Here is a 21289-nt window from a genome sequence, read left to right as displayed (position 1 = left end):
AGTTACGTATATACATATTTTCAGATTCTTTCCATTTTAGGTTCTTACAAGATACTGAATAGAGTTCTGTGTGCTATACAGTAGGTCTTTGTTGCTTATCTATTTCATATATAGTCATGTGTATCTATAATGTATTTTTTATGCCATGTTTTTGACAGCTCTATTATGTTTCTGGAATGTACTCTGCATCTCCCCTGCTCATTAGCACACACCGTGGAGGGGACAGTGTCATTCCATGAATTTCTTTCACTCTCCACCCCTCCCCCATCAAACACAAACTATATTTTGGACCCCTTTACCTCATCTGTGATATTCATTATGCATTGATTCCCCATCTTTCAAACCTCCATTCTTTAAGGCTGGGATGGAATGGGAATCAGGAACAGATCTGGGGTGCTGAATGTCTGTGATTCACATTATTTTGTAGGAAAAAACTATGGATTTCACAAAACCAGTGCTTACACATTTGCTTCAGCTAATTCAGAACTTCAGTGAGGCACTGAACGGAAATTGGGTCAGGCATGTCTGCTGCACACAATTTGTGGTAATTAAGAACAACAATAGCAGTCTTAAGCATGTTGATAAGGCCAAAGCAATCCCATTGCAACTACGTTATCAAAACATCCTGACTGTTCTTCCACACCCCATTCATCATAGACATTTACTTGGACATACCAGAGATTCTGGACATGCAGGTGTAACAATACTCTGATTATGTAACTTTCCACCTGAAACTACTAGGTTTTTAGAGAGTAAAGCTTAAAACTGATTTCAGTTTTTATTATTTCTCAGGATTAAAAATAGACACCTGCAACATATTGTGAGTTTCCTTAATGCAAACTGTGAGCCACCGTTTTTTGTTCTTGTATTTAATGATAATAATAAGAATGATAATAATAATACTAATGGCAATAAAAATAAATCTGATTCCAGAGCCTTTTGTTAAGTGAAACATTACAGGAAGAAGTCAGGGTAGGTACCTGCCAACACTTGGGTTAATAAATTGTGAGTGTATAACTCTTGGTTGCATAATTAGCATCATCCAGAAAAGTGTGGTAGGTTTTATCCTAATTGCTGTTACACCCCAAACCACATTTTGCTTAGGGCACACCTCCATTTTATAGCTAGTTAATAAAGAAGACTATGGTATGAAGTCCATGTCGCCATGGAAACAACCAATTAGAAGTGCACCCTGAAGAGAAGGAAGACAGCTGCCAGAACTCTCAGGGAAAAAAGTCATCTGGGTTGGCAACCTATAAGAAACAGGGCAAAGCTTAACGCTTTTGCCAGCTTCCCCTAGCGTTGGCTGGCAAGTTTCTATCTCAACAAACATCTTCCACCCATTTGCTAAGTACTGCATCTGTAATATATTCTAAAAGGTTAATTGTGTCTGGGGCTCAATATATGTGATGGTGAGGCAGGAAAAAATTCTCACATTTTTTAGTATAATTTCTCTCATATGTTTCTTATAACTTCATGGCACTGACATCAGCACAAGAGAAAGAAAAGACCTGTAAGTGGGCTAGCTCCTTTCTAAGTTCAGAAGTGTATTCATAAGTTCTATTTTAAATACTCCTATGTTATACAGAACATTATACATTGTTATGTATAATGCTAATATTTACAAAGGTAATCATTATAGAATTTAAATAAAATATGTAAGCCACCAATTTGAACGTTTGGTGTTTAACCCTCTTTGCATGTGGCACTCCATTTACGTATATATCTTAATTTCTACTTCCTTGTCACTCTGTAGATTATTGTGCTTTGTTTTCTGGAAGCTCAATATGTAAATATAACACATTCCCAAAATAGAGAATTAAAGCAAAGGTAATTCACATTAAAATATTTTTCACGGGCTTCCCTGGTGGCGCAGCGGTTGAGAGTCCGCCTGCCGATGCAGGGGACACGGGTTCGTGCCCCGGTCTGGGAAGATCCCACATGCCGCGGAGCGGCTGGGCCCGTGAGCCATGGCTGCTGAGCCTGCGCGTCCGGAGCCTGTGCTCCACAATGGGAGAAGCCACAACAGTGAGAGGCCCGCGTACTGCAAAAAATATATATATATATTTCTTTTTTTTCACACACATTATTCCATTCATCCTATTAACAGCCTAGTGAGGGAGGATGTTTTCATTTCCATTTTGCATAAAAAGTAAGTGACACATAAAAGTTTCAGAGACTTACTTAAAATTACAGTTTGTAGTTAGTAGTGGACCTAGGGGCAAATTCCAACCTTGTATCCCAAGACCTATCATTATTTTCCCACTGCAGTATGGCTCCCTGTTAACTTAAAATTAATGCACTTGGATATCAACCTTGAGTAAATCAAATAATGTAGTTCTTAAATCTTCCCTCCAAAAAGTGTTTATAGTTGAGACTCATCAATGAGTAACATACAGATAATGTATTCCCTGCATTCTACCTGTGTCTTTCTCTTATTGATAGTTAATTGGAAGGCAAAAGAGTAAAATTGACAATGATGGGAATCACATTCAATTAGCCTGAAACAGTAAACAGCTGCTGTGTTCAAATCCTCTTATTATGAGATTGTCAGACTCACAAAATTACAATACACATGGCACAGTTCTGAATAGTGAAAGAGAAGTTGAATCAGAATTTTTTTTTTTTTCTGATGCGTGGGCCTCTCACTGTTGTGGCCTCTCCCGTTGTGGAGCACAGGCTCCGGCTGTGCAGGCTCAGTGGCCATGGCTCATGGGCCCAGCCACTGCACAGCATGTGGGATCTTCCCGGACCCGGACACGAACCCGTGTCCCCTGCATCGGCAGGCGGACTCTCAACCACTGTGCCACCAGGGAAGCCCTGAATCAGAATTTAAAAGCTTGATACATAGAAAGTGTGGGTCCTAGGAGACACAAGAGAATTTCCCTTTTAAGGAAATGGGATACATATAGGGTACAAACCTCTATTCTCTTAAAAAAAAAAAAAAAAGAAAAAGAAAAAGGAAAAAAGAAAGGAAAGAAAAACAGTGAATTCCAAGGTTGAGTAACTTTTTTCTTATATTGGCATAGTGCTCAACTGTGCAAGAAGCACTATTTAGTCTAGAACAAGGCTAATTATCTTCTCTGTGGCCATGATGGAGAAGTGTGGGAAATAAGTCACATAACTCACTCCCCACTACACACACCAACAAGTAACCAAACAAAATCAACCTGCATAAAAAATATTTTGAGAAAGTTATAGTATTTTGACTATAACTTTATTCAAGATGAGTCAAAATTTGTAAGTGCAATCAACAATGAATTTAAATATTTCCCATATTTTCTACCTAATTAATATGAAGAAATCATGGGACAAATGTATGAGTATCTAAGATGCTTAGCAAATTTAGTTATCCTTTCTCAACAATAAGGGATCATTATATAACTTTCACACACTGTAATATATTTTAGGTCATTCAAAGGATATTTTTGGTTAAAGTCCTATTGCATTTTTACTCCCCTCCCTTCATATAACTCCCATTCTCTTCAAACCTCCAACCCAGTTCCTGTATCAAGAGAGAACTCCATCTCTCACTTTACTGAGAGAATGGTCTCTGCCCTTTCCATCTCAACTACTCTCCTTCTCAACACCTCGCTGTATTTTGGCCTTTCTTTCTCTTCAGTTTTCAGTGGTTCTCTACCCTGGGTGCACAGTAAAATCACCTGGAGAGCTTTTCTGTGTACCGACTCTAGACTGATAGAGTTAAGAATCTGGACTGAGAACCACTGACCTAATCTTTTCTATTGAGAAGAAACTTCTTTATTAAAACCAGGTCCCCACCTGTGGTGCCTTCTCAAGAGTACTGCTCCCTGAATCACCTCTCTTTCTTGTCTTCATCATTCTTCTTTTCCAGTGGTTCACTTTCCTGATCCTGCTAAGCAGTTCTGTTTTTTATGTCTCCCCAGGTTAGTCCAAGAGTCTTTGTAGGTAGTGTGAATTCCTGAGTCTCCATCCCCCTCTACAGAATGTAGGGATAGCTGCAGACGCTCCTGTCAGCTTTCTAATACAGTTGAAATGGCTTCAGAAAGTCATACTTCCAAAAGACCAAGAATCTAGAAGAGATTTTAGCCAGAAATAAACATTAATCATGACCTAAGATACAAAGGAAGGGATGATCTCACTAACGATAATGTCTTACAATTGCAGCACTTTTCTTCTCAAGATCAAATGCTTGTTATTTCAGCGTGAACTTCATATGTGATATGAAGTTCACGCTGAGAGCTTACTTTCAATGGACTTTTTGTTTTTCTCTTAGCTAGTGGGTAAAATCCTTACTTATTCAGAATTGTCAATGCAGTTGACAACATGTACACTTATGGTGGGTCTTATTACTGCATCTAGAACAGAGTAGAAAAGCCGTGTCATTAAAAATGGAAAAATGGAAAAGAGTGGTTTGAGAGCAATTATCTTCTTGTCTGTCACAATAAGTGCCTTTTCAGGAAATGTGGTTTCCAGTTGTTGGTTTTCTGCCATTCTGAGTTCTAAGGGAATGGCCCATTAAAAAAGTGCTTTATAGCACTGAGATAAAATTTTACATGGATTAAAATGATTTTGAGTATTTTAATCATAATTCATACAAAATAAATTTGAGTATGTATTTTTGAGCATTTTGAAGTCTTTTAGGTACAGTCAGCAAATTAATAGCAACATTGTAAATTACACAATAGACATCTGCATGGCCTTTTTCAAAAGTGCTTAAGACTTGATTTATGGCTTTTGCGTAAGCATCATCATGAAAAATTGATTTATTCTGTAGCAGAACTCAGTAAGCATTTTTCTTATTTCAAAAAGCAATTTCATTTAAAAGACAGAACCACTTAGTTTTGGAATATTTGTTTCTTCAGTAAAGATTTCTGAAATTTCCATTTATTAGTCTTCTCTCCCCAAACCTAATCATCCCTACCTCATTCCAGATGTCCTACTTGTGTTTGTCAAAAATGTATTTGAAAACTAATTGCCACATCATGTGGGTAACAAATTAAATAAATGATTTCTCTTTGGCCAGTTGTCTTTTGGAACATGAGGGGCAAAGGAAGCCTGGATTTGCCAAGGAGCTTGGGGTTGGGGGGTAACTGGCTTCCACTCTCCATTGCTGTGTCTATATTTCTTTGTTGAAAATAAATCAAATTTTGGTTGATTTCACTAAATAAACAGCAAGATTAATGGTTAATATTCAGTGTATAATCACTCATCCAAAGTAAAAAGCTAAAGGTTAGCTGTGGTAACCTGTTTACATTGACTGAACTGAAGGAAGCCATATTTGTGTTACTGGAAAGAATCTTAGGTAGAATCCAGGGGTGAAGGGAAATATGTATAGATAGATATAAAATATGTTTATATTTTTAATTTATTTTATTTTAATATTTTATATATATTTTAACACCTCAAATCATTTGAACTTCACTAATTCAGAATGTACCATAATTTGAATTGGAATTGCCCAAAGATTACCTGCTTTATTTTCTAGGAAAAAAATTAAGTCCATTAACCCCATAAACCAAATTCAGAGTTACTAAGAAATAGGAATGGGTTTTAGAACGTTGACATGGCCATATTGTTTCTTCAGTAAGCACCTCCAAGATAGGAAGTCAGTGAGTTCTATGCGTATTATTAAAGCAGACGGAGTAGAGATTTGGGGAATTGTGATTGGAATTATTACACAAAAGATGAAAATGATTTTTCTCTTCAGACTTTTCATAAAACTTTTTGCCCTTCAATGAACCTATACTAATATAGTTTTTATATTCTGAAGAATTTAGTATAGGAATGGATGAACTGGAATTTAGTATACAAATGAATGAACAAGAGCAGTCAATTAGTCAGATTTTTGAGCACCACCAGAAGCTGAGTTTGCCTCTGCCGTGCTGCACCAAAAAGTTAGGAAAATTCTAGACTTTCTGTCTGGTGCAAAAGCTCCTTTTGGCTGTAAAAAGTAGTGCTCTGATTCCATTTATCCTGAAACTGTTGCTATTCATGATCTCATTATCCCCTCCTTAAACTTCTTGGCCAGGCTCTATTTCTAAAACATGCTGCATATGCAGTTATAACAGTGACTCCCAAGGGTCTCTTTTATTATATCTCTCTCCCTTTGTCACCATGGTCTAATTTGAGTCAAAAGATAGAGGACTTCAGGAAGGATTTGTCCAATAGAAATGGAACTGACAGTATGCCTGTTATGTTTGAATACACTAAGACAAATTCTGCAGCCCTAGTGGAGATTGAGTTTGTGATAAATAGAAGAATAATCAGAAAATTGAAGCAACTGATAACTTTAGAAAAATTTTAAAGTTGTTCAAAAAATAAAATACAGTCATGGTACACCACAATCATGTTTATGAATGGTATTTCCATACCACTGAATACTGATTTAACCAAACAGTATGACATAACTACATTGGGAGGATAGGGAAAGGAGAAGTATGTGTGTGTGTGTGTGTGTGTGTGTGTGTAGGGTGTTGTATAAAAGAATAAACTGCCATATTCAGTAATAGGGAGCCAATATAAGTGCCCAAAATTGAGAAAGAGAGAAGTGCTTTGTGAACATGTTCTTTAAAGTGAATCACAGGAGATTCGTTTAAGAAAGTTTTAAGTGACTGCCTAAGGGGAGAAAATTTTAAATATATAAGTATATTTTTAAAAAATATATATTTTTTGATTTTTAAAAATAAAAATTTTTTAATGTAAATGAGAGACCAGGAAGTGGAGACCATATATGTAGATATCTCCTAACAAGTGTTTCTGAAAAGGAGAACATAAAGATGCAGCGGATGCTAAAGACATCTGAAGAGTTGAGGGATGACCTTTTCTTTAAGGGGAAAGATTGGAGTGTGCATTTCTTGTTGATAGGACTGAAGAGTAGGAATGGGGAGATTGATAACACAGGAGAAACAAAGAAAAATCAAAGACGTATAACTCAGACCTACAGCCAAAATGAAGACATTTGCCTATGAAAAGATAAGGGATGTTTCCTCCATTCTAAGACAGACGTTGGGGATGTGGCTAAGGGTTGGGAGATATTTGAGAAAAAAAGGATACTTAAAGCAGAAAAGTGAATTTAGGAAGGAAATGTAGTAGGGTTACCAGGCAATACTGAGACTTTATTTGACATTTGCAGTCATAAATTTAAAGTGAAACCAAACAGCTGTATGATATTCCTCAGCAACATGAATCAGCTAATGTGCAGGCAGAGAGAGGGTGGAAAGTTGGAGCAATTAGATTTGGGATTTTGACAGGTGATTACAACAGCAGAACAGAGAAGCAAGAGAGTGACCGTTTTTACATGAGTGTGACAATGGTGGTGGGCCAGGGAATCCAGGCTGGGCAAAGGAGGAAGTGAAAACAAAAGATGGCTGAGGAATAGTGAGGAATAGTGGTAGGGTTAGTAAATTCGAGGGTCAGTAAGGATGAGAAATTGGAGTCATGGACTGTCATCATTTCCAGTAAGTGAGCTGGAAGGTTATGAGGGGCGGTAGAGAAGTAGGAGGTGACAGAGCTCCCAGAGATGAGCAGGCCCTGGATGTGATGTTGGGAGTGGATGACTAAGGTGGGTGGAAGAAGAGGCCATTGGAGGAGAGGTCAAGGAACTGAAAAGTCAGGATCCTGGATGCTGAAGTGTCCAAGAATGATCACTGTGAGTCATCCAAGAATGAGACAAGCAACATGAAAGCAGTGAGGGCCAAGGGTGGTGTGACTGGTTGGGACAAGTCTCAAAGGGGCATGACATTGCAAGAACAAGGATGATAAGTGGTTGACAGGAGTAGCAAGGAGGATAGGAGGGTGCCTTCCCCAAGTCTAAGCCCTGAGGTTCAGGGGATACTGGAGAAAAGACATCATTCACTGGACCGAGATGCAGAGGAAGGAGCCGTCCAAGGATCAGTTAACAGACAGAGGTGAAGGGACCACTCAGAGTAGTTAAGGAGGTAAGCTAGGAAGTTAAGGATGTGTGCTGGATTATTGATTGAGAGCACCAGCAGTCACAATGGGAAGGCTTAGCCAAGAGAAGAAGAGTGAAGTTTGGGGTCATGTGACCGGATGTATGTGAATGGGAATGAGAGTTATCAGATGTCACAGGAAGCTTGAACTTTGGACAGCGGCGAAGGTAAACAGGGATGTGGGCCACAGTGAATCAGTGTGGAGAGTTTCTTCTCAGCAAATGGGCACGCGGTTCTAGCATGGTGACCCAAACTTAGCTTGGTAGCACAGTAGTGACGGTCCCTCCCACAGCCTACGTTGTTACAGCAGTTCTGGGTGGCTGAATTCGCCACCTCCCACAATCGTCATTGTCATTGCTTTGGGGAAGCTTCCTTTAAAGAATCTAACAGTGTGATACTATGTGGACATGAGAGGAAGAACAGAGAGTGGCAATGCTGACTTTGTTACCACTCCCCCTGGTAACCTGGGCAAATCATGTAACTTCTGTGAGTCTCAAATTCCCTGTTAAAGAAGAAAATGAGATAGCCCTGTAGGTCCTCCTCAGGCTAAACTTTTGTGATTATAGCATGAAATATAGTAAGATATGTTTGTAGCACTTTATTTTTAAAATTTATTTATTTATTTATTTGGCTGCACTGGCTCTTAGTTGCGGCATGCGGAATCTTTAGTTGTGGCCTGTCGGATCTAGTTCCCTGACCAGGGATCAAACCTGGGCCCCCTACATTGGGAGCGTGGAGTCTTAGCCGCTGGACCACCAGGTAAGTACCTGTAGCACTTTAAAATTAAAGATGTGGGCCCGTATCATCAAACAGAAATGCTCAAGGATATTAGACTTAGAAAGAAGCACCCTTGGTGGGCTACCATGTTTGACATATGTACTCTGCTGCCATTTGTGACTGAGAGATTGACAGGATATATAAGGATATATAAGAATATATATTCACATATATATGTATATGATACATGCCTGTGTGTGTCATCACTGTAATTTTTTTTTATATTCCTTTTCTTTTCTTCTTTCATTCATCTGAGGGTGGGTGTACCTATTTCCATGAATCAAGTCTGTAACACAGCCTTGGATGTGATGAAGGAAGCTTCTATCTCACCAGCACGAGATTTATGCAATTACCGGCATTTCAGAAAAACAGCTTATAATTATGAGGTTAAAAAGAATCACTGCTTGGACTTCTTGACCTCCCATCCCCATGTGTGTATAGACATTTGGATGCTCTGCACTGCTCTCACCAGAACACCATGGGAAGAAAGGGTAGAGGCCAGCTGTGGAGCCTTCTTCTGCAGCAGAGGTGAATTCTACCACGGCTCTCATGTACACATACATCACACACACAGCCCACTATAAACATCTCAGAGTGCGAGGCAGGCTCCCTGGTCACCTTTGCATCCAGTTGGTTATAAACCTAGACAAGCTACTTTTTTTTTTTAATGGGTAATTTTTTTATTTATTGGTACTTATAAACGAACCAGCCAGCTGGTAGTATTATGATGTGGACAAATCAAAACATCTTTCTACAAATACTAGATTGGTGGAAAAAATTAGGGGTTGTAGTAAAATAGCAAAAAGGGGTAGAGGAAATCAGTGAAGCACATTGTAGCTTAACCCTTCACCTTAACAACTGAGGTTCTTAACAAGTAAAGCCTCCCTATCCCAGAAAATATGAATAATCCTTCATCACACATCTTTGTACTTTTGCTCCCTATTCTTGAGGTTAGGTTCTAGATCCTAAAGATATCCAAAAAATAGTATTATAACCTAGTTATCTATAGCTGCCAGTCATCTTTTATCATGTTGTCCATAGAAGCCAATGCTTCTGAAACCTCTTTGATTAGACACCAATCATACACCCCCAAATTGACACAAAAGGCACAATGAAAAGCAGCTTATCAAGGCAGAGAGATGTAATTGTAAAAGAAAAATTCTAGGGAAGTAATACAGTCACGGCTCAAATTGAGATTGAATAATACAGCCGTCGTTACAAATCTTCAGGCTGTATGTTCAGAGAGTTATTGGGGAATAAATCCATGATTTGCTGTTGGGAATTTAAATACTTAGCAGTTTGCTGTATTATGTTATAGCTTTCCCCAGCAGTTTCCAAGGTGGCCTCCAAATCACTGACAGGAGAATTTTGCTGGAACTGGAGCTGGGGCTGCAGGAATTCCTCAACATAGTTGTTGAATTGATTGTTCCAAGTCTGGTTATTCCAGGCTTGGGGGTACCAGGTCTGACTGTTCCAGCTCTGGTTGCTCCAGGACTGACTGTTCCAGCTCTGGTTGCTCCAAGTTGGGTTATTCCAGGTCTGGTTACCCCACATGGGCAAGTTTCCGGAAGAGTTCGCCAGGCATCCTTGGTGATAGGAATAGAAGCCTGGGTATTCTGTAGTTGCTGGGCCCTGAGTCACAGTGTTGCTATTCCTCGGCCAGTTGTTTTTCTGCCACCTCTTACATTTCATTCTCTGGTTCTGGAACCAGGTCTTAACCTGTTTGTAGCTAAGGTTCAGGATATTGGAAAGTTCTTGCATTTGCTGGAGGCTGAGGTGTTTCTGCCTCTGAAATCTGTCATTGAGCACACACAGCTGCGTCTGAGAGAACACGGTTCTGGTCTTCTGCTTCTTGACCAGGACCTTCTCTTCCTTCTTCTCTGTGCTCTTGTCTGCAGCCGTGGCCAGTAGTTTTACTCTGGGGCTTGTGGAAGAATCAGGACTGTCCTGAATAAGCAGATCCGTGGAGAAGGAAGGAAGAGGAGAGACAGTCTCCATGTCGTGGGTCTCAGCAGATGACATTTGCAAGGACACATAATTTTCTTCAGGCCCATAAATCTCAGGCATTGGTGAAGATTCCCTAGAATTGGATGCTTCAGGGCCACGCAGGCTTTGGGGATAAGCTGGGTCCACACTCATGTCGTTGAATTGACGGAGAGGGAGAAAACCAAAGAGCTAGATAGATGGTAGGAAAAGTCCAGGCTTAAGAATCTAGGTAGAAGAGCTTAGAGAAAGGTGAAGATCTCCAGGTGTAAAAGTATTAAAAACATGGGATGAAGGGAAGTCACCTGTGTGATAACAGAAGCCTACCAGCCCAATGTAGGAAAATGACAAAAAACTAGACAAACTACTTTGAAGTGTGTCATACACAGAGGAAGAGAAGTAGTAGATGGGAATGGTGAAGGTGACTTCATCCCTCTAGGAGTCTAAGCCAGTCACCGCTTCCCTACTCCCAATTAAAGGAAAACAAACAAGCCTCATACATGGAATCTAGAGCTCTCCTAATATTAAAAGTCACACGACTGATGGAAAGAAGATGAAAAGCAGTGTGGGTTACCATGTTGGAAACAGAGATGAGCTAGCAGCTTGTTGCATTATCATATCAAAGACCAGACTGTCCCAGTGATAATTCTTGGGTAAAGTAGATTCAGGACGTTTTCGATTAAACCTTTTTAAGTGGCATTGCAGTTCAGCTGCATCTGGTATATATTGTGGCCTGTTTGCTCTAACTTTGCAACAGTGCGAAATCCCCAACTTTGGCTGTGGCAGCATGTGGCTCTGGGTGGCATCTGTAAAGCAATGACACTTCTATATTTTTACAATAAACAGAAAATACTTTATAAAAACAATATTCAAGGGCTTGCCTGGTGGCGCAGTGGTTGAGAGTCCGCCTACTGATGCAGGGGACACGGGTTTGTGCCCTGGTCCGGGAAGATCCCACATGCCGCGGAGTGGCTGGGCCCATGAGCCATGGCCTCTGAGCCTGCGCGTCCGGAGCCTGTGCTCTGCAACGGGAGAGGCCACAACAGTGAGAGGCCCATGTACCACAAAAAACAACAACAGCAAACAAACAGAAAACAATATTTAATATTGGAATGACTCTATTTATCTAGCTAATTGGGCTAGACTGTCTTCATGAAATGAATCCTGGAACAGAAAAAAGCAACATGCAGAAATAGCTTCTGTTGTGTCCTGATTTTCTAAAACTTGTCTTCTCCTAGTGCAAGTGCTACTAAATAAAGTCCTCACAAGTTGTAGACTTTTCCATAGGTGAATTCTCACAGGAGAATTCTCAATAACTATAGCAATACTGAAATTAATGGTAGATAGTACTAGAGGGTTTTGGGGTTTCTTGTTTCCTCTCTCTCTCCTTCTCTTCCTTACCTTTAGAATAAAACAAAAGTGTAATATTATAGAATTCGCCATGACTGGACAACCAGTAAGTAGAACTGGAATTCAAAGTAGGTCTATCACTGCCTAGATTTCACTTACAAAGTTTTTAAGTATAATTGTTGGTTATATTTTTTGATATTTCCTATTTTCTTAAATTGCCCTGTGTTTCCTGTCAGATTATTATGTTCTTTAAATGTCCTGACAGTATTCAAGACTCTGTCAGTGCATAATATATAGACAGTGACAACTCCCACTGTCTCTTTCGTACTGGGAGGGTCATTCAGTATCTAATAACGTCAGCTGGCAGACATGTAACCCTACACCAGAATGGAATTTGTGGCTTGGCATGAGTTTAATATGGTTGGTAAAAAGTGAATTAGGATAGTTTGTAGATACTTTTAAGCCTGTGTTCAAAAGTTTAATTTGATTCAGTTTAATCAAAAAATTGATTACTAAATGCATATTATGCATAAAGAACTTAACAGGTACAAGTGGATGCGAAGCATAGTGGTAGCCCCCCAAAAGGTACATCCATGTGCTAACCACCAGGTCCTGTAAAAATGACCTTATTTGGAAAAAGGATGGTGGCAAATGTGATTAAGTAAAGAATCTCAAGATGAGATCATCCTGGATTATTTGGGTGGGCCATCAACCCAATGATATATATCCTTATACGAAACCCACAGAGGAGAAAGATACAGAGCGGAAGTCCGTGTGAAAGTGGAGGCAGAGGCTGGCGTGATGCAGCCACAAGCCACGGAACACCTGGAGCCACCAGGAACTGGAAGAGGCAAAAGGATTCTCCCCTAGATCTTTCCAACAGCGTGCAGCCCTGCCGACCCCCTGATCTCAGACTTCTGGCCTCTAGAACTGTGAGAGAATACATTTCTGTTGTTTTAAGGCACCTAGGTTGTGGTAATTTGTTAGGGCAGCCCTAGAAAGCTAATAAAACAAGCAGAAATCAATCCCCAATGAAGAGTTTATAATATGTAATATATGATACCTGTGCAATGTTAAAGGCATTACAGTATAGGAGAGAAGGGAACTTATTTCAAATAAAGACAGCTGGAAAGGCCTTTTGAAAGAGGTGTGCCTCGATCAGGGGACAGGAAATTTCAGGACATAAGCAGAGCTAAGACAGAGGGGGATTCAGGAAGATAAAATATCTGAGTAAATGGGGTACCGTAGTTGCGTCCTGAGAAAGGAAATGATGTAGTCCAAACTTCTAATGCCATGAGAATTTGTGTCCAGAAATGCAGAAAGCCTCAATTTGGTCAAACAGAGAGGTCCTTTGTTGCTTGGCTTAGATTATAGAGAAACCTACACGTCCCACCTTCTTCTGTCGAAAATTAAATTGACTTTAAAACTTTAAATTGACTAAAAAAAATAGATTTCTGAAGAAGCATGGTAAAAATAAAAATTAAATTCGGAGAGGAAAGAAATAATTTCAGGGATGTTCTGAAAGCTCTATAATGTCTTGGATGTGCACTTATTATAGTATTTAACTTACACTAATTTCTTTTTACACCATTGCTTCATACCCTGTGGCCTATCTGAGTAGGGAGATGCATGCTGTATTAGCTTCCTAGGCTGCTGCAGCAAATTACCACAAACTGTGTAGCTTACAACAGTGGGGTGTATTGGCTCACAGCCCTAGAGGCAGAAGTCTGAAATCAAGGTGTCAGAGGGGCCACGCTCCCTCTGAAGGCTCTAGGGGAGAATCCGTCCATGTCTCTTCCAGCCGCGGGAGATCCCTGGCATTCCCTTGGAGTTCCTTGACTATTCGCCACATCACTCCCATCTTTGCCTCGCTCTGCACACAGCCTTCTTTGTGCCTCTGAGTTCTCTCCTCTTCTTATAAAGGCCCAGCCTAATCCAGTATTACATAATCTTAACTAATTACACTTACAAAAACCCCTATTTCCAAATAAGGTCACATCCTGAGGTTCTAAGTAGACGTAAATTTGGGGGGAATATACTTCAACCCAGTACACATCCTATTTACGTTTTAAGCCATAGGGCCTGGTCCAGTGTTGAATGTAAAATTGGTAACCACTAATATTTTGCTGACCAAGGAAGTAGACCTGTAATGTCCATTAATTATGTGAAATTGCGAGAAAATAAAACATAGACTATAAAACAAGAGAAGAGAAGGGGAATTGGAAGGGAGAAGAGAAGCTTCTCAAGTGTTGCCTGGAAGTGTAAATCCAAAATCTGTACAGGGTCTATGAGGTCTCTTAAGATTTGACCCTGGCCTTCCTCCTCCCCGCTGGACCACCCTCCTTCCAGATTCTTCAGGTCCTGTACCCTTCACCCGAAACCTCCCTCTCTCTACTCTCCACTTAACTAACTCCTCATCCTTAGCTCTTCGGCTTAAGTGGCACTTCTTCAAAAAGGTGGCGTCTCCGCAGGTGCTCTGTAGGACTTGGTATCTTTCCTTTATTGGCAGCTCTCAGAGTTTGGAACAATATTTTTAATAATACAATCATATGTTTAATGTCTCCATCTCCATCAGATCAGGAGCTACATGGAGACAAGAGCTTACCTAACATGCTCAAGGAAGTATCCCCAGCATCTCGGGTGTATTTCAGGTCCTTCTATATGACGGCTCTTCAGCTATTGTCAGACTATCATCATGACTACCCTAAGGCTTCTTCCACCTGAGTGGACCACCTATGTCCTTAAGTGAACATACCCTGTCCTTTAAGGCAACCTGATGCTCACCTCTGCCCTGTACCTGCTGAGCACAAAGGTGAAGCACAACAGGGTGATGTTCAAGGCCATTAGCCACCACTACCCTGGTAGGTGTGCAGGGTGTTTGTGCTGATTCCATCACGAATGAGCTTTGGGGTCACAACCTACCTGGTGCCCTGCTGTGTGTTCTATACAACAGTGTTGGCTGTGTGGGTCTCTCGCACCCTCTATGGACCCCAGCATCACCCAGCTCTGTGGCTCCTGCCTCTCTTCGCTTCAGCTTGAAGCCAGCTCCCTGGCTCTGGTTCCATGGCTCGTGGCCAGCTCTGGGAAAGATGGAATAGCAGGCAGGGTAGACCAGGGCTGCCGCAGGAAGACCATCAGACCAGGCTGTGAATCGTTTCACTGTGCTGATGACTTGCCTCTGAACCTTCCAAAGGGTAACGCTCAAAATAAAATAATGCTTTTTTTGTGCATGCGGCAGGCCTGGGAGTATTCATGAGGGGCAGATTCTGAGCCTTGAACTTGCTCTGATGCTGCATAAGACCCCATTTTCAGCCCTCTAACACTGCTTGTTCCTATTTAGATTACCATTAACTAAAATCTCCAGATCATCTCCACACTGAGGCCAAATTACAATTCTCCTTGAACTCGTGAAACTATTTTTTTTTTTTTTGCTGTATGCGGGCCTCTCACTGTTGCGGCCTCTCCCGTTGCGGAGCACAGGCTCCGGACGCGCAGGCTCAGCGGCCATGGCTCATGGGCCTAGCCGCTCTACGGCATATGGGATCTTCCCAGACCGGGGCACGAACCCGTGTCCCCTGCATCAGCAGGCGGACTCTCAACCACTGCGCCACCAGGGAAGCCCGAAACTATTTTTTTAATATCAGACTTGATTTTTAAAATTATTCCTACCACATTTCATGTGTTGAAGTCGATTCATCCTTGCATTTAGTGGAGATCATGGCACATGATTTTTTTTTTAATTAAAATCTGGCTGGTCCATAACAGGAGGAAGCTAGCATCTCTTAAGCAGAAAAGCCCTTCCTCTGAGCAGATTCTGGAATCCGACTACCTAGAGCTCAATGCCACTTTCTCTACACTAGCTGTCTGACATTGAAACTTCTTCAACCTCCTCAACCTGTCTGTGCCTCAGTTTCTCAACTGTAAAATTAGAGACTAATAATATCTACCTCAGAGGGGTACCATGAGCTTTAAATGAGGTAACTCATGTAAAGAGCTGAAGAGTCATGGCTGGCGCATTCTTAGTGTTAAGTACATGTTTGCTATTATTCCTGTGTCTATTTATTATTCCAATCACCCACACCAGCATTTTCCTTAGCAAATCATTTTATCAGATGACTGCTAGCCTGGTCTCTGCCCAAATCATTAAGTGCTGAAGAAAACTTCCTGTTACGAAGGTTCCTCTTCCCTCTTCCTTATCATCATCAACATACTTTGAAAGTCTCACAAATATGCTACATCCTTTTGATAACAGCGTAGTGTTTGAGAAACTCCAGTACACCTGATGTTTTAGAGCAGGCTTTCCTAAATGTAATCACTGGTCCCAGAAGGAATAAGAGGCATCAGACTCAGCTCTAAGAGAGGAAAATCAGGAAATAGAGGTACAGACCCCATTTTCCAAACTGTGATTCATGGACACGTGATGTTAATGAGTTTTCTCTGAGAATGGTTCTGTGAGGACATCTGTTGGGAAGATTAGATTAAGTAAAATGAAACAGGCTTATGTTAAGGCTCTGGACTCCTTGAAGTCCTTTTAGCCGTGTGGAGTCCATGAGGTCCCAGTGTCCCTCTGGATGGGGTGGTCTGTCCAGTAGACAGAGTGCGAGTGTTTTGGATTCCTTGCTAGTCCATAACTAGCCATGTGTGTGAGGGTCGGTTATTGCACTTATCTGAGTCTCATTACCCGCAACTCTAAAATGGGGATAATAACTGCCTTGCAAGTTTATCAGACCGATGACAGATGACTTATGTTAAAATGCTGAGCGCAGCGTCGAGCTGTTAGTAGGCTCTCAATAAACAGTCGCTAAACTTAATACTATAACTTGGAATCAGGATTTAAAATAAACCTGTGATTGGGTCTAACAAGTTTAGTTCTGTGGTTCTTTGTTTCAAATATTCTCTGGTCTTTATACATTTTCTTCTCTCCATGAATCTATCTCCAAAACTTGGTTTGGGTAAGTCCAATAAAAACTATTTTATTTTCAAATTAAGACACCTACAAGGGATGTATGCCTAGTCATGTATCTAAATAGTAGACAGTACACATTCCACTAAAGCTTATTTCATGCTTCAGGTGCCAGCTGGGATCCAGAAATGATGTGTGTATATAGAACATTCAAACAAGGCAATTGGAGAGATTTTCCTAGAGAAGACTTTGCAAAGTTGAGGGCAGGGTTAAAAGGGACCTGCGAAAGATGGGTAGTACCCTGGGCTAGCTCTTGGGCCTGGGAGGGCAAAGGCAGGCAAACCCCTGGGGGTTTTGCCAGGACTGGGAGAGAACTGTAGGTATGTCTCAAGGAGAAGCCTCTGGTAGAGAAGAAAAGGCTGAGTGGGGAGCACGTTGGATAATGAACGCTATGACCTCTCCCTTCCTTTGCCCTCTCTGTTTTTGCTGGGCTGCCCAGTGGTCAATTCCAACTAGGAGCCAGACAGCAGAGGATCCTTGTTGTGTAGATGTAACCCTCAGAAGCCTGGCTCCTGGTCACTGAGGAGGGTACGGAAGGTTCCAGAGTGAATCTGGTGGACCAAATGCATAACATTGACTCCAAAGAGCGTCCCATGAAAAAAATCCAGTTAGTACCTACTTTGCAAGAACAATAGGTAATTTTGGTTAATGTCTAAAGAGAGAATCATTTTGTCATCTGGAGCTTTATCAATCACTAACCATAATATTATAGTAATAAATGGCAAGGTCCCACCTGATATATTCATAAAGTTAGGGAAAATAACAGAGAAATGCAATTATAATGCATATGTTGGCTTAGCTTTCAGGCATTTTATGTTAAAGCAAGCTCTCCTTAACCCCACGACTAAATGATGCTTATAAAGCACCTTGGAGGGGGAGTGGGGGATGAGAAGAAGCAGTAATTAGGGCATTTTCACTGTACTTTTTTTCTTTCAGTTTGATTTAGCATGTATTCAGTAAACACCAAGTTAGTCATGCTCTGGTCAGTTATAACTCAATAGAGTTGAAAAAGAAAAAAAGTACTCCTTCTTCACACCCTGACTAAATAACATGAAGTCTATTGCTTGACTTTCAGACATTTCAACTTTCAAATGTTTTGCGGAATGCCTTATGGACATAAGTAGGGCACAGTCTTACCTTTCCAAAGGATGGACTGTAATGCAGTGAAATAGACTTTTCTGGGTCATCTACCAGCACAAGAAGTGGGTTTGCTGGATCATACGGTAGTTCTTCTTTAATTTCCTGAAGAACTGCTATACTGGTTACATTCACAGCATCCTCACCAACACTTGTTATCTCTCTTTTTTTTTTTATGACAGCCATTCTAACTGGTGTGAGGTAATATCTCATTGTGGTTTTGATTTACATTTCCCTGATAATTAGTGATGTTGAGCACCTTTTCATATATTTCTTGACCATTTAAATGTCTTCTTTGGGAAAATGCCTGTTCGGATCCTTTGGCCATTTTTTAATTGTTTTTGTTTGTTATTGGGTTTTTTTGTTTGTTTTGTTTTGTTTTTGCTGTTGAGTTGTATGAGTTTCTTGCATATTTTGGATATTAACCTCTTATTAGATATGTGTTTTACAGATGTTTTCTCCCATTCCATAGGTTGCCTTTTCATTTAGTGATGGTTTCCTTTGCTGTGAAGAAGCTTTTTTGTCTCCATAGTTCCATTCATTTATTTTTGCTTTTACTGCCTTTGCTTTTGGTGTCAAATCCAAGAAATTATTGCCAAGGACAATGCCAAGGAGCTTACTACCTATGTTTTCTTTTAGGAGTCTTATGATTTCAGGTCACACATTCAAATTTTAATCCATTTTGAGCTGATTATTGTGTATGGTGTAAGATATGAGTCCATCTTCATTCTTCTGCACGTGGATATCCAGTTTTCCCAAGACCATTTATTGGAGAGACTATCCTTTCCCCACTGAGTATACCTTTACTCTTGTCAAATATTAGTTGATCATACATACAAGGGTTTATTTCTGGACTCTCTATTCTGTTCCATTGGTCTGTGTGTCTATATTTATGCCAGTACCATATTGTTTTGGTTACTATAGCTGTGTAGTATAGTTTAAAATTAGGAAGTCTGTTGCCTCTAGATTTGTGCTTCTTAGAATTGCTTTGGCTATTAGAGTCTTCAGTGGTTCTATACAAATTTTAGGATTTTTTTCCTATTTCTGTGAAAAGTGGAAACAAAACTCCCTCATGCTTATGTCCACTAAAACCTTTACTCACCCAGATAGATAAATCACTAAGTTTATGATGCTATCTTATTCTAGTATATTTGACTTTTAGCAAGGTGGGAGGGAATAAGCATTCCCTTTTAATCTAGAGCATAACATAAATGTATCTATTGGCTAAAAGCAGAGTTGGGTACACAGAGTCCACTTTTATTCCAGAATGCCTCTCTATACATTTTTGACAGTCCCACGGAAAGTTTTTAACACTCAGACTGTTTCCAGCATATCTCAAATTGCTCTGTAAATTATTTAATCCAACTACAGCGACATCTCTTGGCCAAGATGAAAGCTAACTGATAAACATCTTCCGAGGTGATAGAAAATGACAAGATCTAAACAAAATAAAAGATATTTACCAAATGTTTTGTTTTAAAGCCATCAGCAGTTTATATGTTCATATTCTCATTACTCCCATGTTCAGCACCATGAATAACAAACTTGGAAACTCAGAACTAATAATACCTCCCTTGACTAAAGATGGGTAAATAAAGCAAGAAAAAGTGCTTTAAAATTGGCAAGTCCTTGTGGAAAATATTGCCAGAGCCCTATAAATGCATAGCGAGGATTTTTGCTCACAGATTCCAGGGCCTTCCCTTATCTTTTGGTGTGAGTAGGGTGACTGGCTTTGTGAATACTCTTTTTTTTTTTTTCCTTAACAATTTTGGGATACAAGGCTAACCAGTGATCACACAATTGTGTGCTGATTTTAGGCTCCTTTATTCCTGCTTTGCAACAATAAAGCTATTGTTTGCAACCTAATAATATTGTAAGAGGAGAGAGTGGGGGGAAGAAACAAAGGTCTTTCCTCTGTAGATAGAAATTTGGCTTCAATACAGGCGGGAGAGAGCAAGCAGGGTGCATTTCCTGTGGGAAATACTTTCCAACTTTTTTTTAGCTTCGTTTCTTAGTATGATGCCTTAGCGTGAATTGCTCTTGAAACTTTAAAAGACATTTTAAGATTGAGGCTGGTGGATAACAGCTTTGCCTGAGGAAGCCTTACATTTGATTCTGTGGCTCTTCATCTCTCGTTATACCCCATGCCCAGTCTGGTTTGTGTTTGTGTGTTTTGTTTTTCTACAGCCTTCTCTTCCTCCAGGGATCCATCAAGAGTAGTTCAGGGACTGGAGAATCCGTGGCTCTGACAAGAGTGGATAAAAAAAACCTCTGAGACATGATGGGAGGGGGACCATGGGTGAGGAGGTAGTAACACAGAATTAGAAAGCCTTTCTTCTTATATCATAATGTGACTAACAGTTTTCTAAATATGTAACTGTTTGCAGTTCAGAGGGATATAGTCAAAAGATGATTAAGTTTTTCATACCAGGGTTTTAAATGTGTATCGATTTTGGAAGCCTAAGGTAATTATCAAGATTTGGTGCAGTTTGCAAGCCTTAAACTGTATAGAATTCTAATGAAGATGTGCCTAAGAGCCAGGCATTAACATTATCATCGCAGTACCTTTTCTGTGGTGGAAACTTTAAAATCCATGCCCTTTTAAGTGTTGCTAATTGGAACAAAATGTGCTTTCCTTAAGGACTCAGTCACAAAAATTATTTGCAAACAAATGGTGTGTTTGATCATTAAAATCACCTCAAGGTTTTGCTCCATGAGTTTTTTCAAGAAATGAATATGGATAACTCCATTGTTCTTTATTTTGGAGGCTAAGTGGAGAGGATGGGTGAATATAATATTTTCATTTTAAGTTAGAAGGAAGTAAGCACACATCTTAATGTTTTTACCTATGCAGAGATCCAAGTAAGCGTGAGCATCTCATTGATTTCAAAGGCACACTCATCAAATTACTACCATAAGTGTAACAGAGGAGAAGAAAAGAGAGGCACATTTTAAAACTAGAATAACAGCAGGCCTCAAACTATCAAATTTCTTATGCTCAAAAGCTTTTATCATAATTTATAATCTGATTTTCTAGTTTATGACATTACAGGTTATTTTTCCTATTCAATGGGCATATTTTCTTACTAAAGTGATATCCCATTTGAAGTCAAGCCATTGTATGGATCCATTGTATCCACTGTAATGT

At 40.1% G+C, this 21289-nt stretch overlaps 2 protein-coding genes across 2 annotated transcripts in view; one reads left to right on the top strand and one right to left on the bottom strand.

Annotated features, from left to right (window-relative positions):
• FBXL7 (F-box and leucine rich repeat protein 7) overlaps nt 1-21289 on the top strand; it is a gene marked incomplete at its 3' end in the record, with an annotated part of 435130 nt that overhangs the window by 280224 nt on the left and 133617 nt on the right. The gene's annotated exons all lie outside the window — the stretch shown is intronic.
• LOC307052216 (homeobox protein NANOG-like) lies at nt 9924-10847 on the bottom strand (the record flags this gene model as incomplete). The annotated part of the gene is made up of 1 exon (XM_079703057.1): nt 9924-10847. The coding sequence occupies one exon, from the start codon at nt 10845-10847 to the stop codon at nt 9924-9926; it is 924 nt and encodes a 307-aa protein (XP_079559183.1).

This window comes from Hyperoodon ampullatus (assembly GCF_949752795.1).
Source record: "Hyperoodon ampullatus genome assembly, chromosome: 4".
In the NCBI taxonomy this organism is placed as follows: Eukaryota; Metazoa; Chordata; class Mammalia; order Artiodactyla; family Ziphiidae; genus Hyperoodon; species Hyperoodon ampullatus.
This window is presented reverse-complemented; position numbering and strand designations above follow the sequence as displayed.